This window comes from Leptodactylus fuscus, chromosome 8 (genome assembly GCF_031893055.1).
Source record: "Leptodactylus fuscus isolate aLepFus1 chromosome 8, aLepFus1.hap2, whole genome shotgun sequence".
NCBI classification, from domain to species: Eukaryota; Metazoa; Chordata; class Amphibia; order Anura; family Leptodactylidae; genus Leptodactylus; species Leptodactylus fuscus.
In genome coordinates, this window is record NC_134272.1 from 18,744,026 (window position 1) to 18,763,844 (window position 19,819).

At 44.1% G+C, this 19,819-nt stretch overlaps 2 protein-coding genes across 2 annotated transcripts in view; both read right to left on the bottom strand.

Annotated features, from left to right (window-relative positions):
- LOC142217151 (uncharacterized) overlaps positions 1-19,819 on the bottom strand; it is a 41,529-nt gene that overhangs the window by 14,176 nt on the left and 7,534 nt on the right. The gene's annotated exons all lie outside the window — the stretch shown is intronic.
- On the bottom strand, positions 13,620-19,734 carry LOC142217323 (uncharacterized). The gene is made up of 3 exons (XM_075285529.1): positions 19,454-19,734; positions 16,544-16,897; positions 13,620-14,164 (listed from the first exon to the last, which is right to left on the bottom strand). Exons 1-3 carry the CDS (start codon positions 19,725-19,727, stop codon positions 14,031-14,033), a joined length of 762 nt encoding a protein of 253 aa, XP_075141630.1. The 5' UTR covers positions 19,728-19,734; the 3' UTR covers positions 13,620-14,030.

Below are 19,819 nucleotides of genomic sequence, written 5' to 3' on the forward strand. Positions count from 1 at the left end.
AATACATAAACATTACCTTGATACATCAGATTGAAGTCTACTGATAGAGGTTCAGCAAGAGAAAAGTGCTGGACTCTACATGAGAAGATCTGCTCCATGTCCTCCTCGGTGGGTATTAGGGTGACACTGCTGTTCATATTATATGTTCTGTCTGGGTTTCTTTGGGGTGCGTCCTCAGTTACATTACTCAGTCTCTCTGCGCCCCTGAACCATTTCACATCAATGTCCACAGGGTAGAATCCAGTGATGGAGCAGCAAAGGACACTCATTGTATTCATTACTACTGTCTTACCTGTGATGGTGACCTGTGGAGGAGCTGAGAAACATAAGAGTGAAACATCATTAACATGATACTATATGTGAATATATATAAGTCAAGTCCACGTGTTGGGTGTTTGATAGGACGGAAGATACGTTGAAGCATATTTATAAATAGAAGTCGGACACTTTTATGTCTACATTTACCCCAAAATTTATGGTGCACAGAATTTACAAATTTGGATTTTATCTTTTATATCAATTTTCCATACTAGTGCAGTTTACACAACATTTACGACACATTTATGTTGAACAGTTTGCACCAGGAAAAAAAATAGACTTGAAAGTTTAGCATCAGACTAATATGGCGCAGGTTTTCTTGTCTGTAAAGTAGAACAAGTTTAAAAGTTTGAATCCATGAATTTGTGCCAGTTCACTTTGTGCGCCATAAATTCCTGTCTGGCGCCACCTATTTGTCTCCTCAGTAAGTGAGAGATAATTTGTGTCTGCTTATATTGGGCCAAAAATTGTAGGATTTTGGATTCATGCACCAAATATCTTCTACTTACAGCATGTGAGTTAAGTTTTTCTGTCTACATGTTTTGTGCCCATAAGTGTATGTTGTATACACCCTATATTTGTCACGTGGTGAAGCTTGACCACACTTGATTTAGTTGGATGGTATATGAATGAGAATTTTGGAGCTTCTAGAAACACTGTATATTCATTCATAGACATATAAACATGTCTAACACTAGAGGGAGCAGGACTTATGACAGTGACAGTATTTATAAATATGTCTCATTGAGTTCACTATACAGTATGTTACTACCATCTATTAGAAGTGCAATATATAGGCCACCCTGTCACAGACCCCCACACTGCCTAACATATACCCCTGCTGTCTTCTCTCTACATTAATAGAACCACAACTGTGGCAAAGAAAGCACTTCATCGCATCTTAGGGGTGTTCACACTACCATTGGATGTCCATTGTGATACTGTCCATAAAAAAAATGGACATCTATCATAACAGACGATAATGGTAACTAACTGAGGGTTGTGTGATCTGAGAAGTTGCACAGGACACATTGAATGTGCTGAATGACCTGGCACCCAAAGCTTGGGACTAGCACAAAGTGTAATATTCATTGCATAGCAATGTTATTAGACTTTATACAGCCCTGATATCAGATTACCTATTCACTATACAGTATATAGTTTTTGCAATGTATAGTGGTGCCAGTACTATGTACAGAGTTGGGTGATTCAGCTGCAGCCGTGTTGTATTGGCTGTGGCAATGCCACCTTTCCTGTAGGATTTGCAGGTGTCCCTTACATTGTATAGAGAATGGCGCGGATACATCTTTGTACTTACGCACCATTGCAGTGTTTATGTAGAGCGGGGCACAGGTTAGTGGTCTCTACTGGGACAAGGGAGTGTAAAAACTAAGTTAGAAATGCGTCTCTTCCTGTATAAGTGGGCTTAAAAAAAACTTTTGGAGAATCCCTTCAGTTATCAACTGATCTACAACATTCTGATATTTTTTGGTTTTCAGTTCCTCTATATTTTCAAGATATGGATAATGTCAGTGAATGAGAATATTCTATTTACCAGATGTGGTGAGGACTGGAAAACCAAAGAATATTGGAAACTTTCACAAGTTTACATCATACAACTTTGATATAATACAATGAAACCTCTACAAAGCACTACTTTAGGCCGGGGTCCGCAGCTGTTTACAGAGCCTGCAGAGTGGATGGGATTCTGGCTATTCCCATCCACACATTGAAGGAAAAAATTCTGTAGCGGAAATGGTACAATTTCTAAACCGTAGCGTTTTCGTAAATCGCAAAATGTCAATTATATCTCTGGGGAAAAAAAAAAGCCGTTTTTTCATAACATGGGGCTTTAGCCGTATCGAGGTTTTATTGTATGTCATTCTGGTGAATATAATGAATTATTCCTAACTACTTATAGTTACATAAAATTAATTGATTCACCTTCAATGTCCAACCGGACCTCCTTCTCCTTCCTCTCGGAGCTGTAAATCACTGAACACTTGTACATTCCTCCATCTGGTATTTGTACATCAGAGATACTCAGATTAGCAATGCCAAATCTTATTGCGTCTTTGTTCAGGGAATATCTAGAAGATGTCGTCCTCACAGTTTTGTTATAGCTCAGGACTTCTCTATCTTGGAAGAACCAAAATATCCTGAGATGTGCGAGATCTACAGAAGGGCTGTCCAATGTGAACCAGCAAGGAACCAGAGCGTCAGATCCCAGCCGGGCTGCATGTACAGATGGTCCAGTCAGTTGTAATGGTGATACTGCGGAAAGTAACATGAAATGTAATGATGTGCAGAATGTTAAGGAAGTTCTTCAGAATTACAGAAGTTTTCTCTGTATATATGACACTAATAAATATGTATCAGCAGTCACTCAGCACAGAACGTGCCATGGTTGGACACATCTCCCAGTTTGCGTCACTCATACAGAGATGTAACTTCCCTTCCTTTCCATTTGCTTTTGTACTCATTTTTCAAAATTTGTTAGTTTCTAGTCCTTAGTGTAAGTCTAACACTGACCGTAGATGTATATTGGGTGAACCAGCGATATTGACAGGTATGGTTGTCCATCTAATGCTTGTGGACACCCCTGTCACTTCTACAACACCCCCAAGACAGATGTCAGGAAAGGTAAGGATTGGACAAGTTGGGATTTCAACAGTTTGAACCTTTTGCCATCAGCTATCTCAAGAGTGCGAGCTCCTTCAGACTCTGTTCACATAAGTGTTGAGATCCTCTGTTATGCCTCGAGTATTGCAGCATGCAGATGGAGATTTAGGAAACCTTGATGGAACTCGAGAGACCCTAATATAAGTCAATGAACCTTTTGGATCCACAACAGATTGGGACCATCTCTATGGCTCCCCTTATAGACAGAAGACATTGGAGCCAGTGTGCACATAGCCTATGGTCTTATATACATGGTCATTTTCAAAACAAATATCTATAGGACTATGCACCTGTCCTTTTTTTGATAGACCATGTGGATGTCAAAAAACAGAACATATCTTATTTGTACCCATTTTATCACATCCCTGGATAGGATCGAGAGTCTATGAGAGATATATGAAATTGGGCGCCCCACTCATGAAAATTGGTTGTGACTAAGCACATGTACTAAACCTAGAAATCTCTGATTCTGACCATTGGACTTCCTAGATGCAGTACATGACTATTAGAGTAATGATGTCCCAGGATACTGATCGTAGCTAAAGTAACTAAAGTTTAACTAAATAAATTATCCCTTTTTTTAGATAGTTTTATTTGGCATCATTGTAAGATACAAAGAACTTATTGTTTAACTATTATTCATATTTTTAGAGGGGGATGGAAAGGTAACAGGAATTTTCCATCTTTTAAAAAAGTTGCATTTTATAAAAATTGAACATAACCTGAGCTTGACAGGCTAACTATGACCAAGAGTCATGAAAAATGCAAAAAGTACACAGCCCAAAAAGGTGTAAAAATCTATTTTTGTGACTTTTTTGATGCCAGAATTCTTGGGTTGGAGGTTTGATAATTCTCACTTATATGTGTTATTATAGAGGTGGAGACTTTTCTTTGTACACCATAGAACTGGGAGTGTGACCTGTGAGTACATGTAGTTTCTGGAGATTTATAACTCAAATTTTTATTGAAAATTTTTTTAAACAATAAGAAAAGAAAAAACAATTACAAGTTACAAGGCGAACACCCGCCCTGCGAACAGAAAAAGCACACAGTGCAACACAAAATACAATCAGAAGAATAAAATAAAAAATAAATAAAAAAATAAAAAAAAAATTAAAGACAAAGAAAGCAACATAGAAAAAAAAAGAAAAAGGAAAAAAAGGGGGGGGGAGGGAGGGGTTAGTGGGACAGATGAGTGGGGGAGAGGACTAAATGTGGGGGGTGAAAGGGTAGGTAGGGGTGAGTGTGAGCAGTCAGGAAACCAGTGAGAGCGCTCGCCAGGTCATCCATACCACAGCCAGTTGGGAAGGGCTCGGGAGCAACCACTGGTCAAATACCTGAGACGAACAACAAGAGTATTAATCAGAGGAGGGGTCAGAGCCCAGGAGCGTCCGGTACTCTGCAGACTGTTGAAACCTGAACCAGTAGAACCAGGTTTTGATGTACGCCTCAGTCGTGCCATGCAGGAAAGACGTGAGATTTTCCATGCGCATTATCTTGTTGACCTTCGAAATCCAGAGGGAGAGAGGAGGAGGATCCACTCGTTTCCAAAAAAGGGGGATACAAGCCCGGGCAGCGAGGATCAGGAATCTAAGTAGGGAACGCTTAAAGACCTTTACAGAAGACTCACAATGATTAAGGAGGAACAGGGCAGGGCCCAAATGGTGAGAAGTTTCAGTAAGCTGGAGGGTTATCCGCTTGACCCCCTCCCAGAAGGACGAAAGGGCAGGACAGGACCAAAAAATGTGTAGCAGCGTGCCTTCCTCGTCGCCACAGCGCCAACATAATGGGGAGACCTGAGGAAACATAGCATGGAGTCTCGTAGGAACCCTATACCATCGGGACAAGATTTTGTAGCTGGCCTCCTGGTGGCGAGAGCTGATGGAAGCAGTATGAGAAAGGCGAAAAATGCGCCTACGCTGCTCCTGAGAGAGGGAAAGGGATAAGTCAGATTCCCATTTCAACAAGAACGGCGGAACAAAGTCCTCCGGAGGTTCAACCAGGATCCGGTAAGTGAGCGAGAGGGAGTGGCGAAGGGGGCCAGCACCAACAAAAATCTTCTCCAAGGGGGTAGGTTCGACGCGGAACTCTGCAGGAGCAGGGAGAGAATGTAAAAAGTGACGAAGTTGCATCCCCCGCCAAGCATCCAAAGGGGGCAGCTCAGGAGGGGCCTGGGAATTCAGAAGTGTAGTCCATCCCCCAGCGTCCTGGAAGTGACAGGCACGGAAAATACCATGACGGGGCCAATTACGAAAAACTCGGTCAAACATTCCAGGTGGAAAGGCAGGATTGCCCAGCACTGGGAAAAGAGCGGAATCCTTAGGGAGGAGAGTGGAGCGAACAAGGCCCCTGGAGCAAATCCGAAGCGTGGGACCAAGGGTAGGGTGAGAAAAGAGAGATGACAATGAGGAGGAGTCCAGCCATGGGGCAACCTGCAAAGGGATCGGAGAGAATGCCTGTTCGATGTAGACCCAAGGTTTAGAAACAGCATGCCTACACCAGTCCACGACACGAGTCAGGTGGGTAGCCAAGTAATAGGACTTCAGGTCCGGAAGCGATAAACCACCGCAACTCTTGGGACGAAAGAGAAAAGCCTTGCTCACTCGGGCGGGTCTGCCCGACCAGATGAACTTCAATTGGACGGAAGTGAGGGATCTAAGAAAAGACAGAGGGATGTGAATGGGAAGCGCCTGCATCAAGTAGAGAAGACGAGGGAGAATGTTCATTTTAAAAATCGCGCATCTCCCGAACCAAGTAAAGGCTCCAGTGGACCATTGAGTACAATCAGCCCTGATAGACGCCAGAAGTGGGGGGAAGTTGCAACGAAAGAGATCTTTCGGGTCCGGAGTAAGATAAACCCCCAAATATTTGAGAGAAGTGGGGGCCCAATGAAAAGGGAAAGATTGACTCAAGGAGGTGGCCGCCGAGGAGGAAAGGGTCACATTAAGGGCTTCCGACTTCGAAAAGTTGATTTTAAAATTCGAAAGGGTCGAGTAAACCTGAAAGGCAGACATCAGAGCTGGAAGAGAAACATGAGGGGAGGAGAGAAAAAATAGCAAGTCGTCTGCATAAGCCGCCACTTTGTATAAACAGGAAGAATGAGCAGCGCCTGAGATGTTCGGGTCGGCTCGAACCTGGCGGAGAAAGGGTTCAAGAGTCAGGACGAAAATGAGAGGCGAGAGGGGGCATCCTTGCCTAGTGCCATTTCGGATAGGGAAGGACTGGGACAATAAACCGTTCACCCTAACCATCGCTGTAGGGAGAGAGTATAGAGCCATGATCCAACTCATCATGCGATTTCCAAGACCAATATGTAACAGGGTCTCTTCCATGAACCGCCAGTTGACCCTGTCGAAGGCTTTCTCAGCGTCAGTTGAAAGAAGCATGAGAGGAGAGCCCGATTGTTTAGCCCCATACATGAGGTTGATAGCTTTGGTAGTATTATCTCGAGCCTCACGGCCGGGTAAAAATCCAGCTTGATCCGCGTGAACAATATTTCCTAACAAGGGCGATAAACGCGTCGCAAGGATCTTGGCTAAAATTTTTAGGTCAACATTGATTAGCGAAATGGGGCGGTAGTTAGAGCACAGAAGAGGGTCCTTTCCGGGTTTGGGGATAACCGCTATGTGAGCACACAGGGAGTCACGACAAAGGGCCGAGCCATCGGTGAGAGAATTGAAAACTTTCAACAGTCTGGGGCGGAGTTCAGGGCCAAGTTTCTTATAGTATACCAAGGTAAGGCCGTCTGGGCCTGGGGCCTTACCCGTTGCCATACTGGAGATAGCTAAAGAAATTTCCTCTTCAACAATAGGAGATTCCAAGGCCGTCAATTCCTCTAGAGACAACGACGGGAGACCAGAGGAGGAGAGATAAGAACGAATGCGATCTCGGAACTCCGCTTCAGGGAGAGGAGAAGGGCCAGAGTTTACAGAATACAAAGAGGCATAGTAGTCCCGAAAGGCAGCTGCAATATCAAGGGGCATGTGTAATCGAGTACCCTGGGCGGAATTGATGCATGGAACGTAGGTGGAGGACTGCTGAACCCGAAGGGCCCTAGCTAGTGAACGCCCGCTCTTATTTCCAAACTCATAAAAATGACGTCTGCATTTAGCTAGAGTACCCTTCACCCTATCAGTGACGAGCGTACGCAATTCCTCTCGGGCGCTGGCAAGCTGGGAATAAACATCAGGAGTGATTTGGCGTTTATGAAGAAGTTCCAATGAGCGGATCCGCTGCAGCAGAGATTCAATACAAGCCCGGCGTTCCTTGTTTAAGCGGGAACCATGTTGCAACAGGATACCCCGGATAAAACATTTGTGAGCCTCCCACACCATTGGAGGAGCAATCCCCGACAATTCCTCCCTCTCAAAGTATTCCCCCAAACGGGTCTTAATGTCATCCAGGATGGTTACGTCATCAAGAAGTGATGCGTTAAGTTTCCACTGACGCTGGAAGGGAATAGGAGAGGACAAGGAAACAGACAAAGTAACCAAAGCATGGTCGGAGAAAGTAATGTTATCGACTTCCGCAGCCAACAAAGAGTGGAGATGTTGGTGACGGATAAAGAGGTAGTCGATACGAGAGTATCGGTGATGGACCGGAGAGTAATAGGAGTAATCCCTATCCAATGGGTGGAGTAACCTCCAGGAGTCCACAAGCTGGTGGGAATGAAGGTCCCTCTTAATCCTCCTGATGAGCGAGTAAGGGTGAGAAGAGACGCCAGCAGAAGAGTCCAATGAAGGGTCTAGGACCAGATTAAGATCACCCCCCGCCACCAGGAAGCCCTCCACAAAGCCGTCCAACAGCCCTAAGTAAGAACTAAGGGCACGACCCTGTCCCGAGTTAGGCAAATACAAAGAGGCAAAAGTAAAAAGCTGAGAGGAGATACGACCCTTGACCATAACAAGTCTCCCCTCAGAATCAGTGCGAGTCTCCAAATGTTCCCAAGGCAGGGAGCGAGAAATCAAGATACTAGTCCCTCTGGATTTCGGGTCAGGAGAAGAGCTATGATATGCATGAGGAAACCAAGCATTAGTCAACTTGTATGGCTTGGTAGAGCAATGGTGAGTTTCCTGCAAAAACACAACATGAAGGCGCTTACCTTTGAGCAGATTGAAGAGTACGGAGCGCTTCTCTGGACTATGAAGGCCTCTCACATTGAGGGAGCCCACGGCGATGGAGGAAAGGCGATCAAGCGGAGGCATGGAGGGAGACGGGCTTTCCCAGCTCACACCCTAGGAGCAGAGAGAGAAAAAAAAAAAAAAGGGGGGGGGGAGGAAGGGGAGAGGGCGAAGAATTGAAGAGGGTAAAGGGGAGGGAAAGAAAAGAAAAAAAAAAAAAAAAAAAAAGAGAAAAGTAACAGAGTAGAGGAAGGAGAGCAGTAAAGAATGAGGGGGGGGGGGGGGGGAGAAAGGAAAGGGAAAAAGAACCAAGAGTAGAACAAATCTAACTACCCCTAGACAAATGGGCCAGGGGCACAACAACAGACAGGAAGGAGTGAGGGAGTAAGAAAAGATGGGGGGAGAAGTGGGCCCGCAAGCACCACGAGTGTACCTGGTAAGGAAGACCCTATGCCCTCACCCCCAACAAAGTGTAAAGGGATAGGAAGCACAGGGCTACAAACTGACTCTAAGGTCCAAATAACAACATTGTATAAAAACACAGCAATACCAACAACAAGGGCCATCTATAAAGCCCAGCAGGAACAGGATCAAGAGGAACAGAGTAGTCACAAAACAAAATAAACATAGTGAAAATGTCCACCAACCGCGAAACAAGTCCAAGACCACTCAACATAAAAGGATATTAACACTGTCCTGTGGGCAGATCAAAGACCGGCGGCATGAGGGCTCATGCTTCAATGGGAAGCTGAGCTGAGAGATCTGGTTGGCGGAGCGGAGACCCAGGCGGATCCGGTATTGGAAGACGTCGTGGAGATGAGTTTCCCCCGAGGTCTCTCTCTGGAAGCAGCCGAAGAAGAACGCCTGGAACCGCGGCCGCGCCTGGGTATAGTAGGGCGGGAGGAATCCAGAGCAAGCCAGTTCGGGACTGAGACAGGGCGCACATCCAGGGAGGCAAACAAATCAGGCAAGTCCGCCGGGGAACGGACAACAATCGAAGACGAGCCAACACGAACAATCAAATGGAAGGGATGACCCCACCTATAGGAACCTCCACAGTCCTTAATCAGAGTCAACACCGGCTGAAGGGCACGGCGCATAGCCAATGTGCGGGATGAGACGTCTGGGTAGAGCTTGACAGAGGCATTCTCAAAAGGCACCGATCCCATATCCCAGGCACACCTCAGGATGTGTTCCTTGTCCGTGAAGTAATGTAGTCTACACAGAACGTCTCTAGGATTAGCAGGGTCAAGCGGGCCAGAACGTTGGACTCTATGCACACGGTCCATCATGAAGGTAGCATCCAGCGGGCGTTGAGTCGCCATATTGAAAATGGTATTAATACGGCTGATCAGATCATCCTGAGGGCCTTTTTCTGGCACTCCTCGTAATCGAATATTATTTCTGCGACCCCGGTTCTCCTGGTCATCCAGGAGCAAGGCAATTTGTTGAAGGCGGGCCTCAGAGTGGGTTTGATTGCTCTCCACTGCAGACAGGCGTTGTTCCAAAGAGGACAGTGTTTGATCAGTAGCGTCAGCCCTAGTAGTAAGTTGAGACACATCAGACTGGATCGCACCGAGGGCCTGTGCCTGGGATTGTTCCATTCGGGAAACTACAGCATCCAGGTCCTGTTTAGTGGGCAGAGCTTGAATAAGGTCCCGAAGTAGCTGAAAGTCCGCAGAGGCAATATGGGCTGCCGAGCAGGGCAGGGAGGCCGAATCCATGGATTGCACGTCATGTCCAGGGAGGGTGGCAGACAGTGAAGGAGGTGGCTGCGATTGGCGAAGCGGAGGAGATGGAGGAGCCATGTCATCAGTGCCAGACCCAGTAGCCGAGGTTCCAGATCGGGACAGGAAGGTAGAGATTGACGGTGAGTGAGTAAGAGAGCGACTCGGCGTGCGGGAAGGAGCAGTAGAGGTGTTAGGACGTCTTCTGGACATATCACAATGAGAAGCGACCATAGAAGGTAAGGAAGGTACACTCGCAGTATCACCAGGCCTTACATGAGGCGGTCACACAGTTCCATAATCAAACCTGGTACCCATGAGGTGCAAAAGGAGCAATGGGAGAAGTGCTAGTTCCGTGGGGATATACTGCAGAACGTGGAACACACAGCAAGTGGAGGAAGGTGAGGAGCCCCCCCTGATGGTGGAGTAGGGGCTCAGCACTCCCTTCACACCACTGCAGTGCACGACAACAAAAAAAAAAAAAAATTCCCTGCTAGAAAGGTCTCTGAAGAGGGTAAGAAAGTCCAAAAAACAGTAGGGAGTACTCACAGAGTTAGCAGAATGTCCCAGCAGAAAGTGTCAGGATGGGAGCCAAAACAGCAGGGGGGGGTGAGGTGTCTCCACTTCAGGCAATGCAGGGAGGCCAGGCAGCAGGTAGAGCAAGGGGTTCAGAGAGCAGAAGAGTTCCCTTACACACTGCATTAACCCCTTCACCAGTGGAAGTGTTGTCAGTTAGTCCCAAGGGACACTGTCTATGTGTGCCAGATGTAAAGGGAGGGGGAGGGAGGCTCACATCAATAGTGCAGACAGAGCAAGGGTTCTCAGACCTTCAGCTATGGCCCTCTAGTATAGCAAGTTTCTAGTTTCTGGAGATTTAAGAGATTCACAAATCTTTCGGTGGGGATGTTACGTTCTTGTCCCTCCTTAGTATATGCTAAGGGGATATCGTCACTCCTTAGGGTGAGACCAACATTTAGGTATGTGGAGTCTTATTAAGCCATTTGCGCTCCACTGTGAAGAGGATCATGGGAAGAATATGCAAATCTGTCTTCCATGATGTAAATAGGAAGACAGTGCCTCAGTCATGCAGCCCAATAGAGGGCGCTCCCTTAAACATCATGCCCGACCTTCCCAGAGGCCTTTGCTGCAAATGATGTGGGATTTTACCAAGCCAGTCTTTTCAGCCGAGGACATAATTTGCAGCAAAAGCCTCTGGGAAGGTCGGGCGTGATGTTAAAGGGAGCGCCCTCTATTGGGTTGCATGACTGAGGCACTGTCTTCCTATTTACATCATGGAAGACAGATTTGCATATTCTTCCCATGATAGTATACGCTAGTCATTATATTTGCAGTAAGAGGAGGAATCGCTGCTATATACAACCCATGGCAGAGGGGTTAACAAAGCTGTGATGGCAGGAACAATAGAAAGCCAGTCACATATATCTGATCATGTGTCCCCACTGTACTGGGAGAAACCTCAGAAATACTGTATAATACAGATGCTGCTGGCAGGAAGGAAATATCATCAGTTTAGAGGTAAAACAATGAGATTTTGTGTCTTGTTAAAAAAGAGAAATAAAGTCACTGACCTGAGTGATAGAGGAGCAGGAGGCAGAGGAATTCCTTTATGGCGTCCATTATAGACAACTCTGATGTTTTGGAGCTCACGTTTCTGGGGTCTGTAACTTCTTCTAGGACTCCCTGATTCCCAGAATTCTCCGACTTGTCTCTAAGAAAAGATAAAATAAGGATTTCTGTGATGTGAGTGATTCACAAAGTACATGCAATCCTGTGTTACTGTGTTACAAAGCAGGGGTCGACAGTCCAGAAACACTTTCACTTTCTATTTTCTATTTTTGTAATTTGTGTACAGTGGGGGGGATATACACAGCCAAGAAGAATGCAGGGACAGATATGGAAAAACAGACTCCCTAGAAACCAATCACATCACAGTTTTCACTTATCAAGAGCAGTGAAGGAAATTAAAGTAGTGCTGTGATTGGATGTGCCAGAGGGGAGCGCAAGGTGGAGAATCGATTCTCGCTGCCCAATAGTTAATTGTTGATACTAGGATGTTTCTGAAGCAATCTGCCTTCATCAAGTCCAATCCTAGACCTCTGGATTGGGGGTATGCTATTATTTCTTGTGTAGGCCCTCCCAACTAGTCACACTCAGTAATCCCACACTCTGTCCATTCGGTCAGTATATCTGCTATTTGTCATGTACATGATATTAGAGCAAATTAAGTTTAATATTTAAGTTTGTGCCCCTAGGATGAATCAACAGATATACAACTGGTGGAGAAGGCGGTCGGGAGCCATAGGACATCATCATCCATTACACCAAAGGGCCAGGTTGGTATTAAAAAAATCCAATCTCAGTACAAGGAATCTCCAGGCTGAAGATCAATGGCTGGAACGCAGTTCCAAAGAATGTTCTTTTGGGGAGCAGCATATGAATATGGAAAAGAAATAATCCAGAGACAGAATGAGTATAGAAACTCAACCTAAGGGGTGAACTGTTATAAAGGAGCACTTACCGCCGAGAGGGAATATGAACCTATTATATGTAAGCAGGGCTCTTATAAGGGAGGAGCCACACAGTGGCTATTATAATGGGCAAATATAATAAATAATAGCCCCCCTTTCTAATAGCCCTACTTAAAGGCTCCCCCACAATAAGTAAGCCCCCACCTTAAAAATAATAGTTTCTACTTAGAATAATTTCCCTTACAAATAATACTCCCCATGGATAATAGTCCCCCCTCATAAATAATAGTTCTCATCCTTATTATTTAAAAGGGGGGACTTACATTTATAAGGGGGGTATTACTATAGGTTGTAGATGCATTGTTATGGAGGACCCCAGGTTAGTAACCACCTGCAGGGCCCATCATAATTGACCTTCTCCATATTGTAAGCTGTTAATTTGTCCCTGTATATTGTGTAGATATGGAGTCTGAATTCATGCACATAGTAGGGGGGAGGTGCTACAGATGACATGTTCCTCCGGTCATGTAACATGATGCTGAGTTCTGTGCTGGGGTATATTTAGTGCACAAGTATTTTTAGCAGTAACCCTTTACTATCCCTGCATCCAGAGCCCGATCAGTACTGGAGAACGTCTTCATTCTGTGATGCCTACCTGTCTATAGTGTCTTCTTCTGCAGCTTGTACATGGACCAGTCACGCAGGACCGTGACTTGTAAATATTTCCTTAAACAATCCAGTCCTAAAAATAGACATATGGGGTTTTGTGGTGTGATTTTACTGCAGTTGCTGTTTCGGTTATGTGTAAAATTAGTTACGGTTTTTGCCCCTTATTTTTATAGTTCCACTTTTCTGAGTATTATGACTGTGTGTGAATATACTCTTAGAGCCATTGCTTTCTTTATTCAACAGTCTGTGATAAATGAGTAGAAGCTTCATATGGTCTCACGTGGTTTATATAATGTGTCTTGTCAATGGAAGAGGGTAGTATAGGAAGTGGATGGTGTAGGTAGAGGCATACACTCAGAAACATTGCTTACATACATATGTATACATATACTGCTTTACCAAATCAAATCAAACAAGCTTTATTGGCACGTCCGAATAGATATTTGGCATTGCCAAAGCTAGTAAAGTGGGGGGAGGGGGGAGAGTTGGGGGTTGGGAGGGAAGAGTGGTGGGTACATGCCATTACCTTCAAGTTCCACCTCCATCCAGCCTCGGACCCTGTTTAAAGAAACACCACAAACATACAATGTAGTGTAGATAATGTTTATTAGCAGACGGATGTACATACAATACTGTTCCTATAATAGTCACATGTCTAACAGCCTAAAAATCTAAATCAGTGCACTTAGTTTAAGTCGGTTTCTGTAGTGAATTTGTGTTCAGAGTCTTCTCTATAAAACTTCAAAAACACCAAAGAAATCCCAAGATGACAAAAAAATATAAAACACCAAGCACTTAAAAATATGAGGAAAAATAGTCTTCTAGGGCATCCTAAGACACAAGAAAATTCACTGTATGAACGAGGCCATAAGTCTCTTTGTTGTAGAAAATAAATACTTCACGAGGCTCTGAATAGTCACCGATATTTTTTACTTGGTTAGTTCATGTCAAGTGAACCTATAAAACAGAACAAGTCAATCACACCGATATCTGAGGAACAGAAACACAAGTTATACTAGAACATTTCAGAACTTTCCATTATGTAATGATTGAGGTGAATGTCCGCCATGTCCACGAGACTTCACTAGGTCCAGAGTTCTGTGCTGAGCTCCATTATTCCGATACAAAGATCCAACTTTCCGGCTTTGCGTTTGGAGCTCTATGTCAGAAAATGAGATTCTTATAGTTACATGATATGTTAGTGAGCACCAGACCACGGAAATATTTAGATCCATTAACCCTAGAACGCGCACCGATAGAAATCTACACATTCACGCACCTGGGGCCTTTTAGGCCTGTTTACAATTATCATGGAATAACTAAAAAAAAATACTTTTCAAAGTTTATTGCAAAGTAAGGATGCATTCCCACAAGTGCTGGGGTCCGCCAGGACGGGATGCCGTAATGGATCTGACCTCCTGGTGACCCCAGCTAAGGCTGGCGGACGCATACCTGGGGCCTCGCAGGTCTGCCAGGTTACTTGTTTTCTATTTTCTGTAAAAATTACTTTAGTTACATTTTTGAAACTCTAGGTATTCCTCAGGTATATAGTTGTTAGTAATTTCCAGTTGTTCATATATTTTTATGTTACAGGCATTTCGGTATAACAATCTTTTTTTGGGACTACCCCATATTCACGCACCAGGGGCCTTTTAGGCCTGTACTAGGTTTACATGTGATACTCAGTCTTTTTGTCTGTATTGTTGCTGGGGAAGAACTTTTATGACTCTGCTATTGCTGAGAAGAGTGTGGGGGAGGGGGGAGCTGAAATGCCTGTAACATAAAAATATATGAACAACTGGAAATTACTAACAACTATATACCTGAGGAATACCTAGAGTTTCAAAAATCTAACTAAAGTAATTTTACAGAAAATAGAAAACAAGTAACCTGGCAGGCCTGCGAGGCCCCACGTATGCGTGGTTTCATTTAACCTGATTTATCAAGGGACCCACGGCAAGTAAACTGACAAATGTAACTGCAACACCCTTGTATGTAACAACCAGTGCTCCCTGGAATCACAAGGCTCCTCTGAATCTGCTCATGGGGTCCTCAGAGGCCAGCAGCAAGATGTGTCACTCTTTCAGTAGGGAATGTCTACTTACGCTAGGTTCACGCCTGCGCCTGGTATCCGACCACTTGAAAACAGTTTTAAGAGAAAAACGGTTTGGTACAAACAGTTCCACCGTGGATACCTGAATCCATCTTTTTAGACGGATTAGTCAATGGGCGTCCGTTCAAAAATCTGACCATGTGTGTCTGTTTTTGACCAATCCGTTTCCCCCCCCCCCCTTCTTCATTCTAAGCATAGAGGGAAAAATGGATTGCAAAACGGACACAAACTGATTACTGTTTTTCCATAGAGGACCTCAATCTCAAAAAACAAAATGGATTGGTTGCTGTCTGTCGCTGGGTTCACACCAGCACCTGAATTCCGTTTTCAGGTTTCCGTCTTCTGCATGCAGAAGACGGAAACCTGTCATGCCGAGTCCAGCCATGAGCGCCGGTGAGCGTTTTATGCTCACCGCGGCAAAACCGTTTTTTTTAAACTGTACACAGAGTACTGCATGTCCGACTCTGTGTCCGGTTTAAAAAAACGGTTTTGCCGTGGAGCACATAAAATGCTCACCGGCCCACACGGCCGGAAACTTTTCAAGCCCATTCAAATGAATGGGATTGAAACATGCCGGCAGGTTTCCGTCTCCTGCCCCTGTTTTGTGCAGGAAACGGAAACCTACAGAACGGACTCCCAGGCGCAGATGTGAACGAGCCCTGTCTGGTATCCTTGTTTTTGGATGGAAAAAAAGTTCTGCAAGTCCGTCTTTTTTTTCCACTCAAAAAAGTGAATACCAGACAGTAATGCTCCGAACGCTCACCTGTGGATGGTTTATACAACCCACTGACATCAATGGGTTTTAAAACGAACGGTTTGAAATCAGCTTTTGAGGGTTTTGAGATGGTTTCAAAAATTGATTTCATGTGGAGAGTCGAATACAGATGTGAACCCGACCTTAGTGCAGCATCATCATAAATGCAGGAGAGTGGTCATTAAGTCCTGCCAGATTATATATAGATAGAAAGTTTAAAGGGGTTTTCCCATCTCAGTCTTTCTTCAGTTTGCCTCCAGTCTTTTCTTCTTACTTCCTGTATTTCTCCTCCCTCCCCCTTGCTAAACGGGCCGGAGAAGTCTCACAACACTTATACAGATCAGATAATATGCAGATGCTTGTACAGAATGGACTCAATGTTATCTTTGTGTTTACATAGAGCTTTATCAACAAACTGCAACTAGCTGAACGAACCACTTGGTCTGAGTAATAGATATACATATCATATAACGAAAAATATTATCATCAATAGATCACTAAGGACCATGCACTATAGGGGTCAGAGGGTTGCAGCAGCACGATTATAATACCCTATGCACAGTAATCTTTACACTAGGTACTGCGAGGATGCACATAGGGTGACTGGCACATGGTCAGAGTCCTGGAAGTTTGTATTACAGTATGATATGTCATCCATCTAACACACTCACCTATATGTAGGGGTCTGGTCCTTCTCTCTATAGGAGCCTCCAGGCTGGGATGTTCCACTCTACAGAGGATTTCTGATCCTTGGTCTGATCTTATTAATGGGGTAAAAGTCAATGAAGCTTCACAGCAGTAAATGTTATCTCTACATGTCTCCTTCTTCTCTGAGATCTTGTACCTTCTGTCCATCTTTACTGATTCTTTGGGCAGAGCTGTCAGGTTTCCATCTGCCATTGTAAACCAGGTAACAGACAGAAGATCAAGGAAATATCTGGATATATTACAGGTCAGTGTGGCTACTTTACCATCTTTCAGCTCAGGAATGGTTATAGATCCAACATGTGGACGCCAGGGCAGATCTGTAACATATATCAGAGGAAACAGTAATTACAACTGTTTAGGAAGAATTGGTTTATTAACCAATTAAGGACATGGTCTACTTTGGTCTTTGCTTTTCTATCTCAGCATTGGAAAATCCATACCTTTTTTTATTTCTCTCTTAATATAGCCATACACCTTGTTTTTTTGTGGAGTGAGTTTTATGTTTAAGGCTGGGTTCACACTAGCATTGGTGTCCGACAACTAGTGTCCGATGCTAATGTCCGCGCAAGATTTTAGCATCGGACACTAGCTGTGTCTGTTTACAATTTGCATTGTTTTAAATGGGACACCATGTAGTGTCCTTTACTGTCCGTGTGTGTCCTTAAGTAAAATCCTACATGTAGGATGTAGCTGTCTGCTTGAAAAATCGAACATCTTTGTAAACAAACACTTAAAGGGGTTGGCCACTTTCAGACCAATATTGACAAACAAATGTACAATAAAAAGATATACAATTTTCCAATATACTTTCTGTATCAATGCCTCACGGTTTTCTAGATTTCGGCTTGCTGTCATTCATTCTGTTACTTCTAGAGGATAAAACTCTGACCATGGTCATGTGATTTACGGTCCATGGTCATGTGATTTACAGTCCTTGATCATGTGATGAGCACACAGGTGCACAGCTGATTACCCGGCAGCTGTCTGATTACTGGGCTGTGACTGTAACGAGCGGCACCTGTGTGCTCATCACATGACCATGGTCAAAGTTTTGTCCTCTAGAACAGCAGTTCTCAACCTGTGGGTCGCGACCCCGGCGGGGGTCGAATGACCAAAACACAGGGGTCGCCACATACCTCCCAACTGTCCCGGTCGGTGGGAGGTATGTCCCGGTTTCAACTGATCGGCGCCCGGAGGACGCCGATGAGTTGAAAACACAGGTGATAAAAGCAGGAGCTGACACAGCCAGCTCCTGCTTTAACGCTGTGCTGCGGCTTCTGTATGTGTAGCTGCAATGTGATGACGTCACATCGCGACTACAACTATATGAGTGAGTGAGACTTAGCAGGCAGCGGGGAGCGTTGGAAGGTGAGTGTAAGTGATTTTGTTTGTTTGTTTGTTTGTTTTAAACATTAAGGTGGAACATAATGAAGGGGCAGATGAAGGGGGGATGGCATGACACTGGGGGCAGAGATGGAGGGACATGAAACTGTGGGCAGATGAAGGGGGGGGACAGCATGACACTGAGGGCAGAGATGGAGGGACATGAAGCTCTGGGCAGAGATAGGGGAACATGAAACTGTGGAACAGATGGGGACATGAAACTGGGGGGAAGAGATGGGGGACATGAAACTGTGGGCAGATGAAGGGGGGTACGGCTTGACACTGGGGCAGAGATGGGGGAACATGAAACTGGGGGCAGACGAAGGGGTTATATGAAACTGGGGAGAGATGGCGGGGGGACATATAATGTACGGGTGACTTTAGGAGGATTATACTGTGTGGGAGTACATGAAAAATGAATGAGAATGGGCGGAGTCAACATAAAAGTGGGTGGAGCTAAATTCGCAGCATATTTTCTCCCTCTTGCTAATCTTCAAAAGTTGGGAGGTATGCCTAAAGCCATCAGAAAATACATATTTCTGATGGCTTTAGCCACTGAGAAGCCGCGCTACTGTCTGCAGCAGCACTATTCAGCTGGAACGCACGCCGTTATGGACGCGTGTTCCAAACTGAATGGGGTCATCGCAACATGAGGAACTGTATTGCCAGGTCAACGGCATTAGAAAGGTTGAGAACCACTGCTCTAGAAGTAACAGAATGAATGACAGCAGGCCGAAATCTAGAAAACCGTGAGGAATTGATACAGAAAGTATATTGGAAAATTGTATATCTTTTTATTGTACATTTGTTTGTCAATATTGGTCTGAAAGTGGCCAAAATCTTGCTCGGACATTAGCACTGGACATTAGTTGTCGGACACTGATGCTAGTGTGAACCCTGCGTAAGTGAAGTCATTTTGGGGAAATTTCTTTTGTGAAAAGAACTGCACTTGTATCATTCCATTTTTGTGTTTAGTTTTTAAATTAATATTGTAGCTTTTTTTCTGTGGGTCATTATGATTACAGCAATACCAAAATTATGTCGTTGTCAGGTTACTGTTATTGCTTTTCAGAGAAAAAAAAATGTTTAAAAACTCAAATTGACTTTGAGGCACCACATTCTGACACATAACTTTATATATTTGATATTGGAACTGCGCAAAGGCTGGATTTATTTTGCAGGACAATCTGTAGTTTTTGATCACTGAGATGGATGGATGGATAGATAGATAGATAGATAGATAGATAGATAGATAGATAGATAGATAGATAGATAGATAGATAGATAGGAGATAGATAGATAGGAGATAGATAGATAGGAGATAGATAGATAGGAGATAGATAGATAGGAGATAGATAGATAGATAGATAGATAGATAGATAGGAGATAGATAGATAGATAGATAGATAGATAGGAGATAGATAGATAGATAGATAGATAGATAGATAGATAGATAGATAGATAGGAGATAGATAGATGATCAGTGTTACCTCTGATACTTAGTGATCTTGTCTCTGGTATCTCCATAGTCTCGTGTTTCCACACTACAATGACTTTCATCTCTGGATCACTGAATTGATGATTAGGATGCTGCACAACACTGGTGAAATCATATGTGAGATTATTGTCCTGTGTTGTGGTTGTTTTCTTATCTGATAATTCATATTTACCAGACTGGTTTTCCCAGTGCCAGGAGATGTTTATATCTTTAGGGTAAAACTTCTGTAGATTCAGAGAGAACTGAACACGAGATGAATGTGCCATAGTGATCTCTATAGGTGACATCTGGGGTTTAGCTGGAATTACAATTTTAAATAATGAGATTACTGTATTAGTATTCATGTAGTTATTTATAT